Source organism: Amblyomma americanum, chromosome 10 (genome assembly GCF_052857255.1).
Source record: "Amblyomma americanum isolate KBUSLIRL-KWMA chromosome 10, ASM5285725v1, whole genome shotgun sequence".
Taxonomy (NCBI): domain Eukaryota; kingdom Metazoa; phylum Arthropoda; class Arachnida; order Ixodida; family Ixodidae; genus Amblyomma; species Amblyomma americanum.
This window is the reverse complement of record NC_135506.1, coordinates 131109344-131128675: the sequence shown is the minus strand read 5'-3', so window position 1 is coordinate 131128675 and position 19332 is coordinate 131109344. Positions and strand designations below refer to the sequence as shown.

At 49.2% G+C, this 19332-nt stretch overlaps 1 protein-coding gene across 2 annotated transcripts in view; it reads right to left on the bottom strand.

The window, feature by feature from the left end:
- LOC144106728 (uncharacterized) overlaps positions 1-18835 on the bottom strand; it is a 467224-nt gene extending 448389 nt beyond the window's left edge. For both annotated transcript variants that reach the window (XM_077639574.1, XM_077639575.1), the window contains exons 1-3: positions 18758-18835; positions 17161-17196; positions 12236-12251 (exon numbers count right to left, since the gene is read on the bottom strand). In XM_077639574.1, the coding sequence (XP_077495700.1) occupies positions 12236-12251; positions 17161-17196; positions 18758-18764 (59 nt within the window). In that variant the 5' untranslated portion in view covers positions 18765-18835. The remainder of the gene's footprint in view (positions 1-12235; positions 12252-17160; positions 17197-18757) is intronic.
- Between the last annotated feature and the right edge of the window lie 497 nt (positions 18836-19332).

Genomic DNA, 19332 nt, shown 5'->3' with positions numbered 1-19332 from the left:
ACACTTTCACACGTGCTCTGCGATTGTCGCGCATACGCCCAACCTCGAGCCACCTTGAGGGACGGCTTTCGCAAACTAGGGCTCCCTTCAACATCCGTGAGTGACATTCTATTCCCCAAGTGTGCGGCTGGCGTACAAACCAGCGCACACGAACTTTTGCTACAATATCTCTCCGCCGCATATGATTCGGTGGGTGCGTCCCCGTCTACTTATGCCATTCCTTACCTCCTTTTCATTCCCAACCCGCATAATGTAAAAAATTCAGGGGGAACTTTGTTGACCTAAAGTGCGGTGAGGTGAAAGCCTTTCGTGGTGTTGCTGCTTCTCTCACTGATGTGTGGTTAAGATGTTAATTAAGTACACAATTGTTTGTGAATCTTAAATGCTGGAGACACTGGAGGACGTTCGGGAGGCATCCGTCTGATTCGACGCCTTTCTGCAAAAACTCTCCAGCGTCCTAGACAAGGAGAACTACAAACGGGTCGGTAGGAAGTAGCGTAGTCAAGGCATTTGATGAAGTACGTCACGATTTGTAGTTTGCTGTCTTAGAGCATATAAATATTGGAGATGTTTTGCTTAGGGACATGAAACGGTGCTATAAGGAGTCCTATACAAGGCTAATTGTTACGCAGAGCTAACCAAATCTATTCCATTGAAATTATCTGTTCGCCAAGGCTGTCCATTATTGCCTTTGTTTTTTACCCTATATATTGATCCCCTTTGGCTTAGTATTATTATTAGCTCAACTATCCGTGGCTGCTCCCTGGCTAAATATGAAATTAAAATTTTCGCCTATGCAGATGATATTCCCCTCTTTTCTTCTGACAAACGGAGTGCTTGAGGCATTAAATTTGACTGAACAGTTCTGTGAGGCATCAGGTGCGGCTCATAATTTAGATAAATCTAAAGGGTTTTGGTTGGGTCATTGGGGTACAACGCCAAGTCATTTTGTGGCATAAGCTGGGACTGCGGGACCCTTCAGTACATAGGGGTTCCTCCTGCGCCAAACTTGCAACAATGGAGCCTACTGGGATTCACCGATAACCTCCATGAGGCGACAAATCCCAGCTCGAATGGGTAGGGACCTGTTAGTGTTTGCTCGGGCTCAAGTCTGGAACATTTTTTTATTCGCAAAACTTGCCTATGTGCTACAGGTTCTCCACTGTGCGAGAAAGAAAGTGAAGCTGATGCACAAAATATTCGCAACCTTCGTATGGCGTTCCCAGTGGAAACCCATGCGTCACGATAACCTATTTCTTTCTCTATAGTCTGGTGGCACAGGCATTGTGCACTTATTCGTGCATAAGCATGTTTCGGGTTTTTTTTCTTTTTCAAATCGGCAAATTACCCTTTTTTAATTGCCGTGCTTGTCAGGCGTCTCAGTGCTCATTTGCCTTCCCTATTCGTACCGACACGACACACTCTTGGGAGGTTTTATGGGGATTCCTTAAGGAATTGCTGACACCTTCAATTTACTCACTGTGCGCTTTTCTTTAAACTACCTGTATAGCCATCCAGAAGGCAGAAGACTCGGGCACTTTCAGAGTATTTGTTTCCTGTACCGTTGTATCGGCAACCTTCCTTGACACCACTGTTTTAAAATGTGTTAGGCGAATGTGCATTTCTTCTGCTGGAAAAACATTCTTCTTTGGCATGGCTTCATGCTAAGGAGATGCTTGAACCATGAACGGGGAATTTCCGCCTGTGCAATACAGCAGATACAACTGAACATTGTTTTATTCGGTGCATTGATGCTAGGTTCTTCTGGGATATATTACAACGAACAGTTAGGAGAGACATTGACATCACACCCTACAGCATCAGTTTTCTGCCTGGGAAGAAAAACTGGGTTGTGCCACATGATCTCTTTATATTGTTGGGGCAATTTCGTCTCTAGAAAAGCTGCATGATGGATCGCCACACCGAATCAGCACTGTCGTCAAAATCTGTTTCTTGAGCAATGCGCTTTGGTTCGGGGAGTATATGCTGCCCTGGAAGAGCCACCTAGCTGGCTACCCTATCTGGATGCTGTGTGTGCCTCCCTGACTTTTGATGTTTTGGAAGGTGGAGTCGTGCAGGGGTATGGTGCCCTGGTGTTTTGTGGCGTAAGCATCTTTAGATTTTTCTTTTTGGCACTATTTTCATTCAATAAAAAATAGAAGTAGAATAGTCGTTAGCACGGTCGGCTGCGGAAAGAAGGATGGTGGTTCGAGTCCCATCGTGCACAAAGATTTTTTTTCTTATCTAGTTGAAGAGCGTAACGGACTTACGGACGGACAGATGGACGCGAGCATGAGCCATTAAAGCTTTCGTCTTAAAATTTCTCTTTATTTCTTCCCGCTCGTGCCGCCCCGTTGCGGTGGTCCCTACTTGAATAGACAGTTATAGGGCTATGGATTCCCATTATTTTCATTTCCTTTCCCCTCACAGCGCAACCTTCCAACCAAAAAACCTCAACTGTTGCTCTCGCCGCACAACTTATCATCCAAGGAAGGAGTGCGAGAGGGCGGGATTACATCACTCACTGTACACTCGCAGCCGGGGAGCCGCGGCCGGGCCGGGACGGACGGACAGATGTATGTATGTATGTATGTATGTATGTATGTATGTATGTATGTATGTATGTATGTATGTATGTATGTATGTATGTATGTATGTATGTATGTATGTATGTATGTATGTATGTATGTATGTATGTATGTATGTATGTATGTATGTATGTATGTATGTATGTATGTATGTATGTATGTATGTATGTATGTATGTATGTATGTATGTATGTATGTACGTATGTAGGTACGTACGTACGTACGTATGTATGTATGTATGTATGTATGTATGTAGCATACATGCATGTATGTATGTATGTATGTATGTATGTATGTATGTATGTATGTATGTATGTAGCATACATGCATGTATGTATGTATGTATGTATGTATGTATGTATGTATGTATGTATGTATGTATGTATGTATGTATGTATGTATGTATGTATGTATGTATGTGTGTGTATGTGTCTGTGTGTGTGTATGTGTGTGATGACCCCCATAATGCGCAGGTCCACACGGGACGGAGAGGCAAAGAGACACCGTATGGCTCAGTTTAAACAAACAGGTATATTCAATAATTACACATGATTAAGATTATACATCAGAGGCTGGGGCGTCCGAGCTTACGTGCCGACGACTTCATGGGGACGATGGAGTGGCTCCGGAGTTGGGCTCGAGCGGTTGCTGGCAGAAGCTGCACGCCGTCGGGCTTCGGCGCTGAAGGCCCTCTTGGCGAACGATGTCGTCCTGAGCGTCCTCCTTCCGTACTGCTCCTCGATTTTTATATTCTCTGCTCCACACTCCCTAGGGTGAGGACGCCCACGCCGGAGGGGAAGGAGGGGGGGCTAGGGCTTTCACTTGGGCGCACAAACATACCACTGCACTTATTGTCTCGCCCCCCCTCACGTGTTGAGTCCGAGGGAAAGAATGTTGTCTTCGCGGTAGCACATAGCGTCGGCTGTGGTACGGCGCGCTCTGGATCGCTGACAGTTCCCTTGTCCTGGAATGTGCCCGGGAGGGCCGCCCCTGAAACCGCCACGCCAATTGGGGAGGATAAAGCCTGTTTCCCCGCGGCGGCGGCGGCGGGTCCGGTTGGGTCCGGTTGGGCTTAAACCCCTTCGTTCTGGTTGTCACTCTCAACGAGCATGGCTGGGTAATTGATGATGCCTGTCATCTGGGTCTCCGTCTACGCCGCGCCGTCGAACGTGGAACCTCGTAGCACACACAAGGAATGTACCTCGTAGCACACACAAGGAATGTACCTCGTAGCACACACAAGGAATGTACCTCGTAGCACACAAGGAATGTCACACTCGCTCACCCTCCAGAAGAATGTTCTCCGAACATTTGAGTCCCTGCAGCTCCCCTTGTCTTTCTGAATCGCCTCGCACAGTGCGTCCGACAAAACACTTTTCGCTGCACTCAACACCACTGCACAACACCATATGCCTCCGCTGTCATAACTGGCGTCTCCAGGGGCAGCACTGATCTTCTTTTACAGATAAACATGAAACTCAGCACCCAAGCCTCTCCTTTCTAGTCCAAACTGGACGAAATAAATTTACCACAGTTACAAAGGAGCTCCCACTTCTAGCACGATCACGGCACAGACAAAAATATAGCAATGTTATGAGCTGCGGCATTACACAATTCTGACAAGTTCACAACTCCGCTCTGTTTACACCATTAGTCCGACATAGCTTTCCGATTTCGCAGCGGATATCGGCCTTCATGAGTCATACTAAGTAAGTCTGTGACCCTTTGTCTGCTTTGGGACTCGCGAGGGCTCGTGGCAGGAGCCTCTCCTGGCGTTATCTGCGCGGCAACCTCGCGCGCTTCTTCTTCTAGCAATGCATGAAGTAAATCCGGTGGCATTCCGGCCGTCACCTCTGGCGCCTGCCGAACAAATGCAGGAGAGGGCGTTTCTTGCGAACTATCTGCGCGCTCCACTTCACTTCTGTCCCCATCAAAATCCGCGCTTTCCCTTTCCTCATTTCGTGAATACTGAACCGGTGCCGACTTGAGGCGATTTGCGTGTATCCTTATCAAGCGCCGGTTCACGTCTCGGACTCTGAGGTTTACCGGAGAAAGCTTCTCGACAACCTCGCACGGTCCTCTCCACTTCGTCTGGAACTTACGAGCTAGCCCAATCTGCCTTTGGCAGTTTTCAATGTACACGCTGTCCCCCACATTAAACGGCGCGTCTCTAGCACTGCGATCGTGCACCTCCTTCCTGCGCTTCGCCGCTTTCTTTAAGGCCTCCTTTGCGATGTCCCTCGACACTTGCAAGCGCGATTCTAGCTCCACCTTATAGTCGTCCAGTGAAGCGTATGGGACACGACGGGGGCCCTCTGGCACTTCACTAGGCTGGTCCGGGTCTCGGCCGTAGAGAAGAAAGAATGGCGATTCGCCCGTGCTCTCGTGTGCTGCGGAATTGTAGGCAAACATTGCATACGGGAGCCACAAGTCCCAGTCCCGCTGGTCGCGCGAAACAAAATGCGACAGAAACCCGGCCACGGTTTGGTTCAGTCGCTCCACCGCGCCGTTGCAAGCCGGATGGTACGGTGTTGTCTGCTTCTTAGCGATCTTAAGCAGCTCGCAAACTCTCCTCATTAGCTGCGACACGAAGTTCGTTCCCCGATCTGTCAAGAGTTGCCTCTGGGGTCCATGTCAGAGCACGATCTGTTCGACAAATGCTCTTGCAACCGTGTCTGCCTTCTGATCTGGGAGTGCTACCGCTTCCGCGTATTTTGAAAGGTGATCGACAAATACTAAAATGTACTTGTTTCCGGAAGTGGTCGTGGGCAATGGGCCCATTATGTCCATACCTGTCCGCTCGAAGGGAGCCGAAACCTCAGGGAACGGCTGAATTGGAGCTGTTCTTCGTCCCTTGGGTGTTTTTCTTTCGAGACAGGAATGACACTTCGCACAGTAGTCTCTAACATCCTGTCGCATGCCACTCCAAAAGTACAAACGCTCCACACGCCTGCGTGTCTTCGCTACGCCAAAATGACCGGCGCATGGCGCATCGTGAAACGCGCGAAGAACCCTTTCTGTCCACGACCGAGGTATGACGACTCTCTCCCAAGCGGTTTTCTCTGGTCTCCCTTTCCTGGTTGGCCTCGTGCGCCGACACAGGGTGCCGTCTTTGCCAATGAAATAACCTAGCTGTTCGGGGTGAGACGGTGCGCCCTCTAAGCTTTCGATTATTCGCTTCAGGTCAGGATCTTTGCACTGCTCTGTGCGTAATTCGGCGGGGTCGACTACGGGGACAAACTCATCTATAGCTGCCACGGCAGCTGTGCGGCTGAGTGCATCAGCATTCAGATGCGTCTTTCCTGACTTGTGCTCAACTTCAAAGCAGTATTCCGGCAGGTGTAGATTCCATCTAGCGAGTCGCGAGCTAGGGCCCCTGACACTCATCACCCATTTCAGAGGATGGCAGTCTGTGACTAGCTTGAATTTGCGGCCGTAAAGGTAGCATCTGAAGTGCTTTACTGCCCAGACAACGGCGAGGCACTCCCTTTCCGTAGCTCCGTACTTTTGCTCTGTGGGGCTCAGCTGTCGGCTAGGAAAAGCAACGGGATGTTCTTTGCCCTCGATAACCTGAGAGAGCACGGCACCAACTGCGAACTTTGACGCATCTGTGGCCATTACGAAGGGCAAATTAAAATCCGGGTGGCGCAACAGCGGTGCACTCATTAGCTTCCTTTTCAGGGTCCCAAAAGCATTCTCCGCGTTTTCGTCCCAGCGAAAGGCGACATTTTTGGCTGTTAAGGCGGTGAGCGGCTTAGCGAGCTTGGCGAACTCCTCTATGTGCCTTCGGTAGTAACCGATCAGGCCGAGAAACTGCCGAACCTGGCGGACGCTAGTCGGGGATGGAAAATCTGAGCCACACCTTAGTTTCTCAGGGTCCGGTCGCACGCCGTCAGCTGAAACAACGTGCCCGAGGTATTTCACCTCGTTTTTGAGGAATTGGCACTTAGAGGGCTTCAGCTTGAGACCCGCTCCTCTTAGTCGCACTAAAACCTGCTCAATATCGCGCAAATGGTTCTCAAAACTGTCACTGTATATGATAATGTCATCCATATGCACGAAGCACAGCCTCCCCAGAAGACCTGCCAGGATAACATCAGCGGTTCTCTGCCAGACAGCAGGGCTGTTGGCCAGACCCATCGGCATTCTTTTCCATTCATAGTGCCCTGAGGGCGTGTTGAATGCCGTTTTCTCGGCATCTGCCGGATCCATTGCTATCTGCCAGAATCCCGCCGCCATGTCCACTACCGTGAAGTACCTGGCAGAGCCCAGCTGAGAAAGCGTCTCCTGTATATTGGGGATGGGGTATGGATCGATGCGAGTTACGGCATTTAGTTTGCGGTAGTCCACTACCAATCGATACGAGCCATCTGGCTTTTCCACCAATAGTGCTGGTGCTCCCCAGGGTGACTTTGAGTGTTCGACAATGCCGCGATCAATCAGGTCCTGCACCTGCCGCTCCATCTCCTCACGTTGGGAGTAAGGAATACTGTACGCACGCTGGTAAACGGGCGATGAAGTGCCGGTTTCTATCCTGTGCTTTATAACGCCACAGCAGCCCAAATCCAGGTTGGACGCGGCGAATACCTCCGAGTAGTCGTTCAGCAAACCAGCCAGAGCCTCCCTCTCCCTGGATTTTACGTGAGAAAGATCGAACGACACCTTTGGAGCAGCCGAAGGACTAGCATGCTCTACAGTTGCGAGTACCGTATCGGTGGGCTCACGTTTCTCTATCGCAGAGGTGAAGAAAGCCAATGTTTTGTTCTTGGGAAGGCTCAGTGGCTGCTGGCTACAGTTAACCACCCGTAGGGGCACTCTGTGGGCGTCATTAACTGTCACGAGGCACGCGGCTGCCTTCAGGCCATTGCTGAGAGAGTCGACCGGCTCAAGCACTCCCACGGCGCCGCTCTCTACATCTGAAGGCACAAACGCGTACAAAATGTGCTCCGACCAAGGAAGGACGACCGCCTCATCGACCAGCCTGACGGCAACCCGCGAATATACCTTCTCCAATGATCCCACTGTTTGACGGGTGTCAATATCGGTAATGCGAAAATCAACCCCTCTCCTGTTCAAAAACGGAACTTTTGATCCGCCCGCATTAACCTCTTCCTCAGAGAATGAGACTACTACCTTCCCTTTTCTCAAAAAATCCTGCCCTAATATACCTGACACTCCGTTTGGCAGAGACACCGTGTCCGGGCATACGTAGCAGGGGTGCTCCAATGCAATTCCGCCGAGAGAGAAGTGTAACCGGTAGAGTCCACTTATGCCAAGAGGATCCCCCGTTATGCCTACAAATTTGGTTGTCATACCACCAGACGCTTCCAACACCTCGCGGTCCCCCTTCCTTTGAAGCGTGTTAAAACTGCTCTCCTTAAGCAATGTCACCTTTGACCCCGTATCTATCAACAATTCCATACAACAACCATTTAACTTGCAACGCAAAACAGGGCATGCCTCGTCGGCCACACAAACTACCACCACCTCATCATCTACTGCTCCCTCCCCACGCTCCTCAGGCTGGGGAGGACTATCTAGTTTTTTGTCTCGGTATCTGGAGCCCCGCTGTAGGCTTGCTTAGGGCGTGTCTCGCCTGCTTCTCTTTGTGGCTCCCCACGGCGCACGTTTTGGCAGAACCTGGCGATGTGTCCGCGACCCTGGCAAGCGAAGCATACGATTTCTTCAAAATCTCGCATACCGCGCCTGTAGCTTTGTGGCGGTCTCCGGTTTCCAGCGAATGGGCGCTGTTGAGCGCGCGCTTCAACCTGGCGTTCCACCTGCTGAGATAGCAGCTTTTCTAAGCGATCTAACCGCTCTGTCAAGAGAGCAACCTCAGGGTTGAGCACCGCTCTCTCTATGACGCGTACTCTCGCTGCGGCTGTCGTTAGCGCCTCATTTCGTTCCTCATCCAATGCGGCCGCCACGGCTTGGTCGAAATTGCTCGGCTTGCGCGAGAGCACGAACCGGCGCACGGGGTCTTGCAGACCAGCCACGAACAAAGCGGTCATTTCCTCTTTAAGTAGATCCTCCGCGTATTTCTTCCTTAGCTGGTCTCCTTCCTCCTCCCTGCTTAACGTATCGCGTGCTAGGCGCTGAAGCCGCGACGCAAATGTTCGCACGTCCTCCCCTACCATCTGTCCGGCGTCACGGAACCTCTGTACCCGCACGTGACGTGGTTCAGTGTCGAAATGCTCAAACGCGAGCTTCTTAAATTCCGCAAATGATTTTGTGGATTTTACTTTTTCGTCTCGCCATGCAAAATCATGAGCAGCTCCTGCCATCTTACACCTCGCCATTCCCAGCATTTGAGCATCGGACCATCCCCCCATTTTCCCAATCTCTTCTAGCATGGAAAAGAAATCGCAGATTGGAACCCCTGTCTTATCTCCCGTAAACGTCGGAATGACGCTTCCTAATGCCAGCATGCTTGCTCCGAGCGACGGCTGTGGAGTGGGAGCTCCCTCACATACAGACATTTTTTTTTCTCAAGCCCTCCAGTGCCTCAAGCCTCTCAAATGGGGGTAAAAGTCCCACAATCAGTCCCGTGATTCCCTTTTGATTACAATTTTGAAGTCATGAATGTCACAGCATTCAGAGGACATTTGCTTTTGAGACCCCACTTCTGACACCAGTGTGATGACCCCCATAATGCGCAGGTCCACACGGGACGGAGAGGCAAAGAGACACCGTATGGCTCAGTTTAAACAAACAGGTATATTCAATAATTACACATGATTAAGATTATACATCAGAGGCTGGGGCGTCCGAGCTTACGTGCCGACGACTTCATGGGGGCGATGGAGTGGCTCCGGAGTTGGGCTCGAGCGGTTGCTGGCAGAAGCTGCACGCCGTCGGGCTTCGGCGCTGAAGGCCCTCTTGGCGAACGATGTCGTCCTGAGCGTCCTCCTTCCGTACTGCTCCTCGATTTTTATATCCTCTTCTCCACACTCCCTAGGGTGAGGACGCCCACGCCGGAGGGGAAGGAGGGGGGGCTAGGGCTTTCACTTGGGCGCACAAACATACCACTGCACTTATTGTCTCGCCCCCCTCACGTGTTGAGTCCGAGGGAAAGAATGTTGTCTTCGCGGTAGCACATAGCGTCGGCTGTGGTACGGCGCGCTCTGGATCGCTGACAGTTCCCTTGTCCTGGAATGTGCCCGGGAGGGCCGCCCCTGAAACCGCCACGCCAATTGGGGAGGATAAAGCCTGTTTCCCCGCGGCGGCGGCGGCGGGTCCGGTTGGGTCCGGTTGGGCTTAAACCCCTTCGTTCTGGTTGTCACTCTCAACGAGCATGGCTGGGTAATTGATGATGCCTGTCATCTGGGTCTCCGTCTACGCCGCGCCGTCGAACGTGGAACCTCGTAGCACACACAAGGAATGTACCTCGTAGCACACACAAGGAATGTACCTCGTAGCACACACAAGGAATGTACCTCGTAGCACACAAGGAATGTCACATGTGTGTGTATGTGTATGTGTGTGTGTGTGTGTGTGTTTGTATGTGTGTGTGTGTGTGTATGTGTGTGTATGTGTATGTGTGTGTGTGTGTATGTGTGTGTGTGTGTATGTGTGTGTATGTGTGTGTGTGTATGTGTGTGTGTGTGTGTCTGTGTGTATGTGTGTGTATGTGTGTGTGTATGTGTGTGTATGTGTGTGTATGTCTCTGTGTGTGTGTGTATGTGTGTGTATGTGTCTGTGTGTGTGTGTATGTGTGTGTATGTGTCTGTGTATGTGTGCGTGTTTGTATGTATTTATATATGCATGCATGGATAGATAGACGGACCGACGGACGGACGGACGGACGGATGGATGGATGGATGGATGGATAAATGGATGGATGGATGGATGGATGGATGGACTGACGGACGGACGGACGAAGCTGAATCCTTCAAATGGGGTGGTGGCTTAAGCTACCTAGCCATGACGCGTGAGGTTTTACTCTTGTCTTGATTTTATCCACCAAACAGGTAACCTTCTCTTGGTTACTTCTACCCACTTACAATCTATTTTTACTTCATTAACATCATAGCTCGCACTCCTCGCACTGCACTAGCTTCCCGTCCACTCTGGCTTTCTTAGCTTGCCGACCCAACGTCCGGCCGACCACATAACATAAAAGCCCGTAAATTTCCTAAACAAAGCCCGACGGCAACCACACCTCCGCTAGCCTTCCTACCCCTAACGCGGGTTAAACTACCACACCTAAAGCATGTACGAAAAATTAGCTGCGGCGCACCTAGGGTCAAACCTGGTTAGTGTGCGAAAGCTGTGGTGTATCGGAGAACTAGACGGGGCTTGGTGCCTGCAATGGTGAGTGCGTTTCGCACACTGCATAGGCAGTGTGACCACCCTGGACCCTGGATAGTGGCAGTAAAAATAATGGTTAATCTACAGAGGTAGGTCACCCAATGAACGCTGCGGCCTATTGCTGAAGTGCCGTGTGTTTGCAACAATGTTTTCAGTGCTAATGCAGGCGGCCCACATTTCTCTCTCTCACCACCTCCACCTACCTCAAAGCGTGATTGAGGCGTTTACTGCCCCAGGGAGCCAGTTATGCCCCTTCCTTTCCTCAAAATCATCGTAGCCCAGAACGCTGTCAACGCGAACGCCAATGAACACAATGAACGCCGACGGCCTATAGCTTCAGTTCCGCGTTTCTGCCACAACGTTTTCAATTCCAACGGATGCAGTACACATCTGTCACTGCCGCCACGTAAGTTAATGCGCGACTGACGTGTCACTGTCCCAGGGGGAAGTTATGCGCCTTTCCTTTGCTATCGCAAAAATTGAATCGCTTTTGAAAATTGGTTTTCAGGGAAGGAAATGGAGCAGTAACTGTCTCACATATAATGGTGGACACACGAACCGCGCCTTAAGGAAGGGATAAACGTGGTTGGGCTGAAGGCCGTTCAAGGTCATTCTCCGGCCTACCCGACCACTGCTTTACTTTACGTAGTGAAGCTTTTCGCTTCAAAACAATGTACAAAAGCTTCGGATGAAGTCGCAGGAACTCCAAAAAAGCGTCCTCCTCCGACGGCGTCACGAGCAAAGCGTCGGAGACCGTAGTGCCGCTGCTCGGTTACTCTTTGGAAAAGACGGTGGCGAGTTAGAGCCCAGTCGCTCAACAGCTGGTGGCAAAGGCGCCGGTCCCTTCTGACAGAAAGGCTGTCACTGTTTCGCATTGTGATCCTCAGATTGTGAGACTCGGAGGTCGTGAGTTCGGTTAGCACCGGCAGCATGCGGTAGTTTTTATAATTTTCTAATCAATTACCTTTATGCAACAGAATATTCACTAATAATCTACTTTTAACCCATACACAAATTAGAAAAAAGAGTTTAAAACAAAATCTCCATGGTTTTTGCGGCTGTTGGCTTCTTTCATATATATAACGAGCACCTTATTTCCCTTCCTTGTGACATACGTAAGACACAAGTGGCGCACAGTCCTTACACTGGTTAGGTAATAGAAATGTTTCATGGTGGTTAGGTACACAATTTGTGCACCTTTGCTTCCCGCTTTCGGTGGAAGGCATTGTGGCTCATGCCGCGTTGTGCCCATCAAGCGTCCTTGTTCGAATCTACACGAACACATAGGGGCAGGGAAACGTGCAAAGTGGACGAGGAGGATCAACTGTTGTACTTACTGGTCTGGCGCAGGCGCTGGAAAGAAAATAAGCCGCTCGTGCTTTTAACTGCACAGCCTTGTGAAAAACTTGGTCCTCATTGGCACAGTGCTTACCGAGAGGGCTAGAAAAACCAAATGTTTACGTGACTGCAAGCGCATCTAATGAAGTCACCTTCCCGCACACTGCGTGCAAGATGGGTAGCGGGATCTAGTATGCCCCGATTATTACGACGGGAGTTAAACTTTTGTTTGCGCGGCTGAAAGTTTTCAATTTAAAAATAAATTAGTATGTATCGTATTCAAAACTCCGGAACATCGTGAGAGCGACAGCGTAAAAAGTTCCGCTCAGCGGAAAGCCCGGCGTGGGCGTGTCGGCGAAAAATCCGAATAGGTCGAGACGGTGGGACGTCACAAACACGTGACCTCGCGCAAGGATTTGAAACCCCCCACAATGATACACAGTCCAGCAGTGATGAGTCACAGTGCAGTTCCTAAATTGTGTTCAAGGCCGTAACCTCAGCCCGCACCATTAGGTAGCGCTTCTGTAGCAAGAAAACGCGCTGAGCCCGTACTCGAACTGCTACGCTTTGGGTCGTGAACCGGGCGCGCATTACGCCTCGGCCACTGTGTAACGTTCCTTCGACTTGGATAAACAGAGAACTTGTGCCTGTTTTGGTAAATGAAAAATAAAAAATAATTGGAGGGGGACACTTAAGCAAAGTCTGGAGGCAATGATGCGATAGCTAATGGATTAATGCCCACATATGCAGAATTTGGCATTCTCCATTTACTATTCCTAGATTCCTGGGAGGCCTCATACCACTGCTGGAGCAGTGGTTGAGCGATTAAGCTAAGTGACATTGCTCTGCAATCGCAATCGCACCTGCGGGACTTGTGCGATCCAGGTTGCTCTTCTCCGAAACCTCTTTCGCCGAAAGATTGATTTAACTGCCACCTGCCACGGCAGGCACGTTGTGATGACGCCACAAGGTTAAGGGACCTAGTTGTCCCACGTACCTCCTAGGTTGCTTCTCCGGAGATTTTTCGCTTATGGGCAACGACGCCGAACGACGACATGAAATATTCTGCGACACGAGCTCCCTAACGTTATTGCGTTAAAACCGGAGGAACACTAATATCCGTATTAAAGTTTTGACGCGAGAGCGTTAATGGGTACCCCCCCCCCCCCCCCAGCGGTCTTCTTTGGAAAGTATCATTTATCACCTTCACATAAACGTACAATGCGATAGCATTAGAGATCGCTCGCACACAAGTACTCCTACTCTGTCGCCCTGCCTACTTTCCCATGTATTCAGAATTGGCCATTTTTTACTTTGAATTTACAGATCGCGGGGAGTCCTATCGCTTGTCCCGGCAGATGACAGCTTCAGACACAGCCACTGGTGCGGCTTGTGAGACCAAGGTTGCTCCTCCAGAGTAGCCCATTGCGACCAATCTTTATTTAACTGCCATCTTGCATGGCGGGCAGTTTGCTTGCAATCAGGTGGTAAGGTTGCCAAGTGCCAAGAGAGTGTGTTGCAATGACGTCCCAGGTGACCTGGCCACCTGCTTTCGCGCTCACAACGTCACCTTCGCCGACGACGCCGTATGTCGAGCGGAACGGCATGCTTATTTCAATCGCGTTAATAAAATAACATTAAATAAAATGAGCACAGTCTGTGAAGTGATGCGCACCGCTTAAGAGGCCGCTTAAGAGAACCGTCAACGCAGTCGCGTCTTAGCCTTAAGGCGTATCCTGAGTGTGTACTGCATTTTTGAGAGCGGTCAACATTGAAAGCGGCGCTCATTATAGTACAAGTTACGAAGCCACCGAAGCATGAGGTGACGAATATCATGTGGAACGCGAAGAAAGATTATTTTATTTACATGTCTTATCTGGCATTGTTCAAGAGAGAGCGTTGTTTGGCGAGTCTGTGCTTGTTTTGCCAACCTTTTTGTCTTTCATACTAAAAAGATTTTTGCGCAAAACAACACACACAAGAAAGACGACGACACCAGAGCGCCCGTGGTGTCGTCGTCTTTCTTGTGTGTGTTGTTTTGACGCAAAAATGTTTTTAGTATGTGTGATCACCAACAAGCCCAGCAGTTAACTCTTCTAAAGTATACTTCTCGTCTTTGTCCGTGTGTGCGCAGTGCCCTTATCTTATGCCTCTTTCGTTTTGTCGCTCACGCTGCATCCTGTACACCTGTCCTGTTGACAGCGGCTAATACTCTCATCAGATTTTTCTCCGAAGCATGACAAAGATCGTCGAGGCTTTTACTAGGCTCGCGTCGATCGGGTTCTACAAGTTGCTAGTCCTCTCTTTAGGACTGTCGCTTACTCAATTCCACTCCAACCAAAACTTTGGCATGAGTGCAGTCATCTGCCACAGCAGGCGCGTGTAGCACTGAGCCTACACCCTTGAAAAGAAACTATTTGGTGTTTGAGATATTTTAAAGTGCTGGTTTCTGGTAGATCAAATTTTTTACATGTGTTTCATTTGACACCTGTTTCTATAATGCAGAAGGGTTGAAATGCGGGCCAGTTGGTTCATAGTAACTTGAAAAAAAAAACAGTCACAAAAGACAATGGACAAGAGAAGGAGTGTACACGCCACAACGACTGGACTGTCAACTGAGATTTATTAGACAAAAACATAGTCCCAGCAAGGCCAGCAGAGCATGCGCAACAGCCGTATCACAACTCACAGCGCATAGGGCACACAAGATACACCTCTACCATGACCGGCCTAAAAAAGCAAACTCCTTTTCGAGTAAGCGCACCGAAGTTGTGCTAATGCAATCTTGGCCTGGCAAAGTGACATGGTAAGCCTCCAAGATTTCTCGTTCTTGCTTACCCCTGCCTCTACGAAGAATCATTACGTTGCTGAACAGTGGATAACGCCCACATTCATTGCAATGGCGAGGCAAGTTGGCACCGTCATCGGACCCCAGTGAGGAGTGGTGCTCACGCAACCGGTCATTAATACATCGACCTGTTTGGCCTATGTATACTCTTTCGCATGTGAGGGGGAACTTGTACACGACCTGAGCGACACACGCCGTGAAGCGGTTCTCGTGCTGCGTTGTACAAACGTAGTTCCTTTCCCTGCCTCGAGAAATGCGCGAGAACAGACCCGAAAGCTTGCAAGGGGCAGAAAACACCACACTCACTCCCTGCCTGGCGGCCACTTTTTTGATGCCGTGGCTCACTTTATGCACGTACGGCATGACCTCGAACGTTTGGCGTTCAGTTGCTCCACCATCAGCCGGCTTCGTCCGTTCTTTCTTGAGCTTCTGAAGCAGCGATTCAGCCACTGCTTTCAAAAGATTTTTAGGGAACCCTGTGGCTTCCAAACGTTGGAACTGATTATCAAGGCTCTCTTTGATAGCGTGGTGACAGCTCTTTTCCAGTGCATTGCGGAAACAATTCATCACAATGCCTCTCTTTACAATCTTTGAGTGCGCAGAACCGAACGGTAACAGAGCGTTCTTTGCTTCTAGGTAAAAACATAAAGGTAAACATTTGTTTTTCAAATTACCTGTTTCTAAATAAATGTTTGCTTTCCGTGTACGTTGTGAAATTTCACAGCAATTTGTGTAGTGCGTTTCGATCATAATCATGCAGACCCCTCCTCCCTACCCCCTTCTTTAAATGTGAAAGCTTTTGGGGCTTTATGAAAGAAATGAATGCATATCTGGTTTGGCTTCGTTTGGTTTAACACTTTTAGCGCCCTAAAACGACTCAGACTTTGAGGAACGCAGTAGTACAGGGCTGCATAATTGAGACAACCTGAAAGTCTTTAACGTGCCCTACCATCGCTGAAATAGGCGTCAACTTCAGCAAATCCTTTGATATTTTTAAAAGTGAATGTAGAAGCGTCTTGGTTAACTCCGGAATATCATACACGGCTCAATGACTTGCTCTTTACGATTGAATAACCATATTCTAGATTTTTTCTGGGTGTGTACATGAAAATTGTATTGCCACTGTACATGTATTGCGTTTCACATTGTTCCAAAACCACATTATTTTGAGATTCTTTTCTTTTACTTTTCCTGGTGTATATGGTTCTGACGTTTTATTGCGGGTTTCGCATTTAATGCATAATGTTGCCTTTGCTTTTTGTGCCGACTGGCGAGCGTAACCAGAAGTCTTGTTTTGTACTGCATGATTGAACTGTTTCCGACTAATGTACTGGGTGGTACATTTTTTTTCTGCCTTTGAAAACATGTATTTTTTTTAATCGCAATCGTTGTACTGACCCAAGTGTATCTGCGAGATTTGTTCATCGATGCAATCGCATGTACAAGGGGCCAGGGCCTCGTCCGGCTCTTAGCCTTTAGCCTTGACCTCCTCTTAGGCACTGTCTGAGAAAAAATAACGGAAAAAAAGAGTACAGCGGCCTCTAGCACTTAACCTCCATCGAAATGCGGCTGGAATCAAACCCGCGTCTTCGGAGTAAGTATCAGAGCACCATAACCACTGAGCCATAGCGCCGGCTTGTACATTTGAACCCTAAACCGATCACCTATCATGTTTGACTGAGGGGTCAGTACCGCCGTGCGTTCCTTGTCTCATAAACAGCCACCCTACTTCTTATGAAGCGGCCTGGGGCGAGTTCATCGCAAATGTCTGGGGCTACATGGTTATCGATGCTTTCCTGGTTAAAACAACATTAAAATATTTCATGACACTCACATTGCTGCGTCATTTTCAACTTGGGTTACTCAACACGACAACTCAGTCCGGAAAGGAGAACTTATTCAACGACCCCCCCCCCCCCCCCCCCTGACAGGTGCAGGTGCCAGTTCGCCGGCGAGTCCCAAGCCCAGCAAGGACGACGTCCCCCTTAATATTAGTGCTGCGGTACACGAGGTATCACATTCTGGTATAAGTTATAACGAGGTATAACCTGTAGATGATTTTAGCCGTATACTCACCCTTCTCAACGGACGCCTTGGATGATTTCTCGGTCTCTGAAACGATGGAGGAGTGATTCAAGCAAAGAAAATAGTAGCGCTCACAAAACTATGAGGATCTAGCATGGGAAACTGATCCGTTATCTCCTAGAATGCGGCTGTGTCGTTTTGAATCCGCAATAGCCATTTGGTATTACAGAGAATTACTATAATGCTCTGCTGCCTCATGGTGATAACAGTGCGACTCAGGCGCAAGTTGCATCGCTTGATGAAAAAAATATGGCGCTGGTTTCATACAGACGAAACATCTATACCCACCAAGAGATTCCAATAAAAATTGAACAAGCACGGCACGCATACTCCCAACATATGGCGAATTAGTATTTGAAAGTCCGAGAGCGGATGAGCGAGACAGCAAGCCTTTATTGGCTTCGAGGGATTACGAGGATGGTTCGCCCAGGTCCAGGAAATCATTGTCGAAAAGAGCCGTCCAGTCTTGGCAGATCAGCTGGCGCTTAATGGGGAGTGCTATGTCAGCTAGCTTCGTATCTCACTGATAATGGCTGAGTTCCTGAATATTATACATTTAATTTGCTCGCTGCAGTTCAAAACCACGGAGAAGATGCTAAAATATATCTTCATGCCGGGCATGCATCTGTGGCGTACCAGGTAAATCAGGCGCAGTGACACGGGACGAGACGGGTTGAGTGGGTGCTTATGAATATCCCGCAAGAGTTACGTGCACATAAGCAGTATCCTGACAGCGTTCGCTATACAGAAGTAACTCGGAGGCTAACGAAAAGGCTAGAAGTTAAGCTGACGTTATCGTTGCGAGTTATGGGATATAATCGCTCTAACGCTGTGATACAGGAAGAGAAGAGATTAAGATAGTGAAAGGTGCTTGCTGAGTAGCTGAGAGCATGGAGAAGAAAGAGACTGTGGGATGCTATGTAACGCGAACGGAAGACTACCAATCGCGGGAAACGTCTTTATCCTCCGGTGGACGCAATTGGTTTGGTGCTGATAGCGATGATTAATCACGGTCTTTCTCTTGCAGCCAGATGAACAAAGGTTTTTTTTCCTCGGTCAGCCATAATCGCCAGCATAGCCATATTACCTGGACTCCACTCTGGGCAAGAGAACGGGGGTTTAACCAAAACAACGCAAGAAAGAACACGACACTTGTGCTCGGTTAGGTGCGCCGGTACTCTCTTGCATCAAGCACCAAGTCGCCCAACCATCCGTTATTCTGAAGTACCACCGCTTTGTGCTGTACGGCCACCGAAGCAGAATGCGAAGCAGGAATACGAGGGGTCAGAAAAAAGAGAGCTTGTAAATCAGCACGGCAGAATACAGGCGCGGGAAAAAAAAAACAACTGGCGCTGTCCCATGTTTCTGCTATCCTTTGAAGCTTTGTAAATCCCTTTCTCCCTTCATCGCACCTACGGCGTGTTCCTAGTTGAGCGCAAGAAGGGTCGTGCCCCTCGCCCAATGCCCATTGGGCATTAACGCAATTTGATCTTCATATACTGAGAGCGCGATGGCGTGCTAAAACTTTCAAGCGTGCTACAACTCGGATTGAGACTGGGGGTATTGAAATGCAGAGAAAATCACTCACCGCCCATGTCTTGCGTGGTGTCCGTGAAGGGGCCAGGGACAGTGAGCCGACTTTCTTCTCTTCCTCGCGGAGATGCTGCTCTGCTGAAGAAAGAGGAGAAAAACTTAATTGATGTGATAGCAAACCCTGGCCAATCACCCAGCTTAGGTATATGCCGTCGCTTGAGAGGCAACAACAACGTTTAGGCCGTTGTCTTGCAAAAAGCCATCGGGCTTCTCCGTAACGTAATTCTCTGATTGGATGAGAGGGTCGCGACGTCATGAGCATCGCTAAATTGGAAAATCTGTGGACTAGATTGTTCGAGTCGCCTTGCAAAACGCCACCGGGTATCTCCGTAACGTAATTCTTTGACTGGACGAGAGGGTCGTGACGTCATGAGCATCGCTAAATTGGAAAATCTGAAGACTAGAATGTTCGAGTATCCTGCTACCAATTATTTGATCCAACCAAGCCAACCTATAGTTTTCGAACAACTAGTGCTCAGCATTAAGGGGAGGGGGTAGTGAAAATCGGTGAAGATTGGGGTATTCAGAAAAACTTACCTTCGTTCGAGTTATTGCTGAATTTTCCACCAC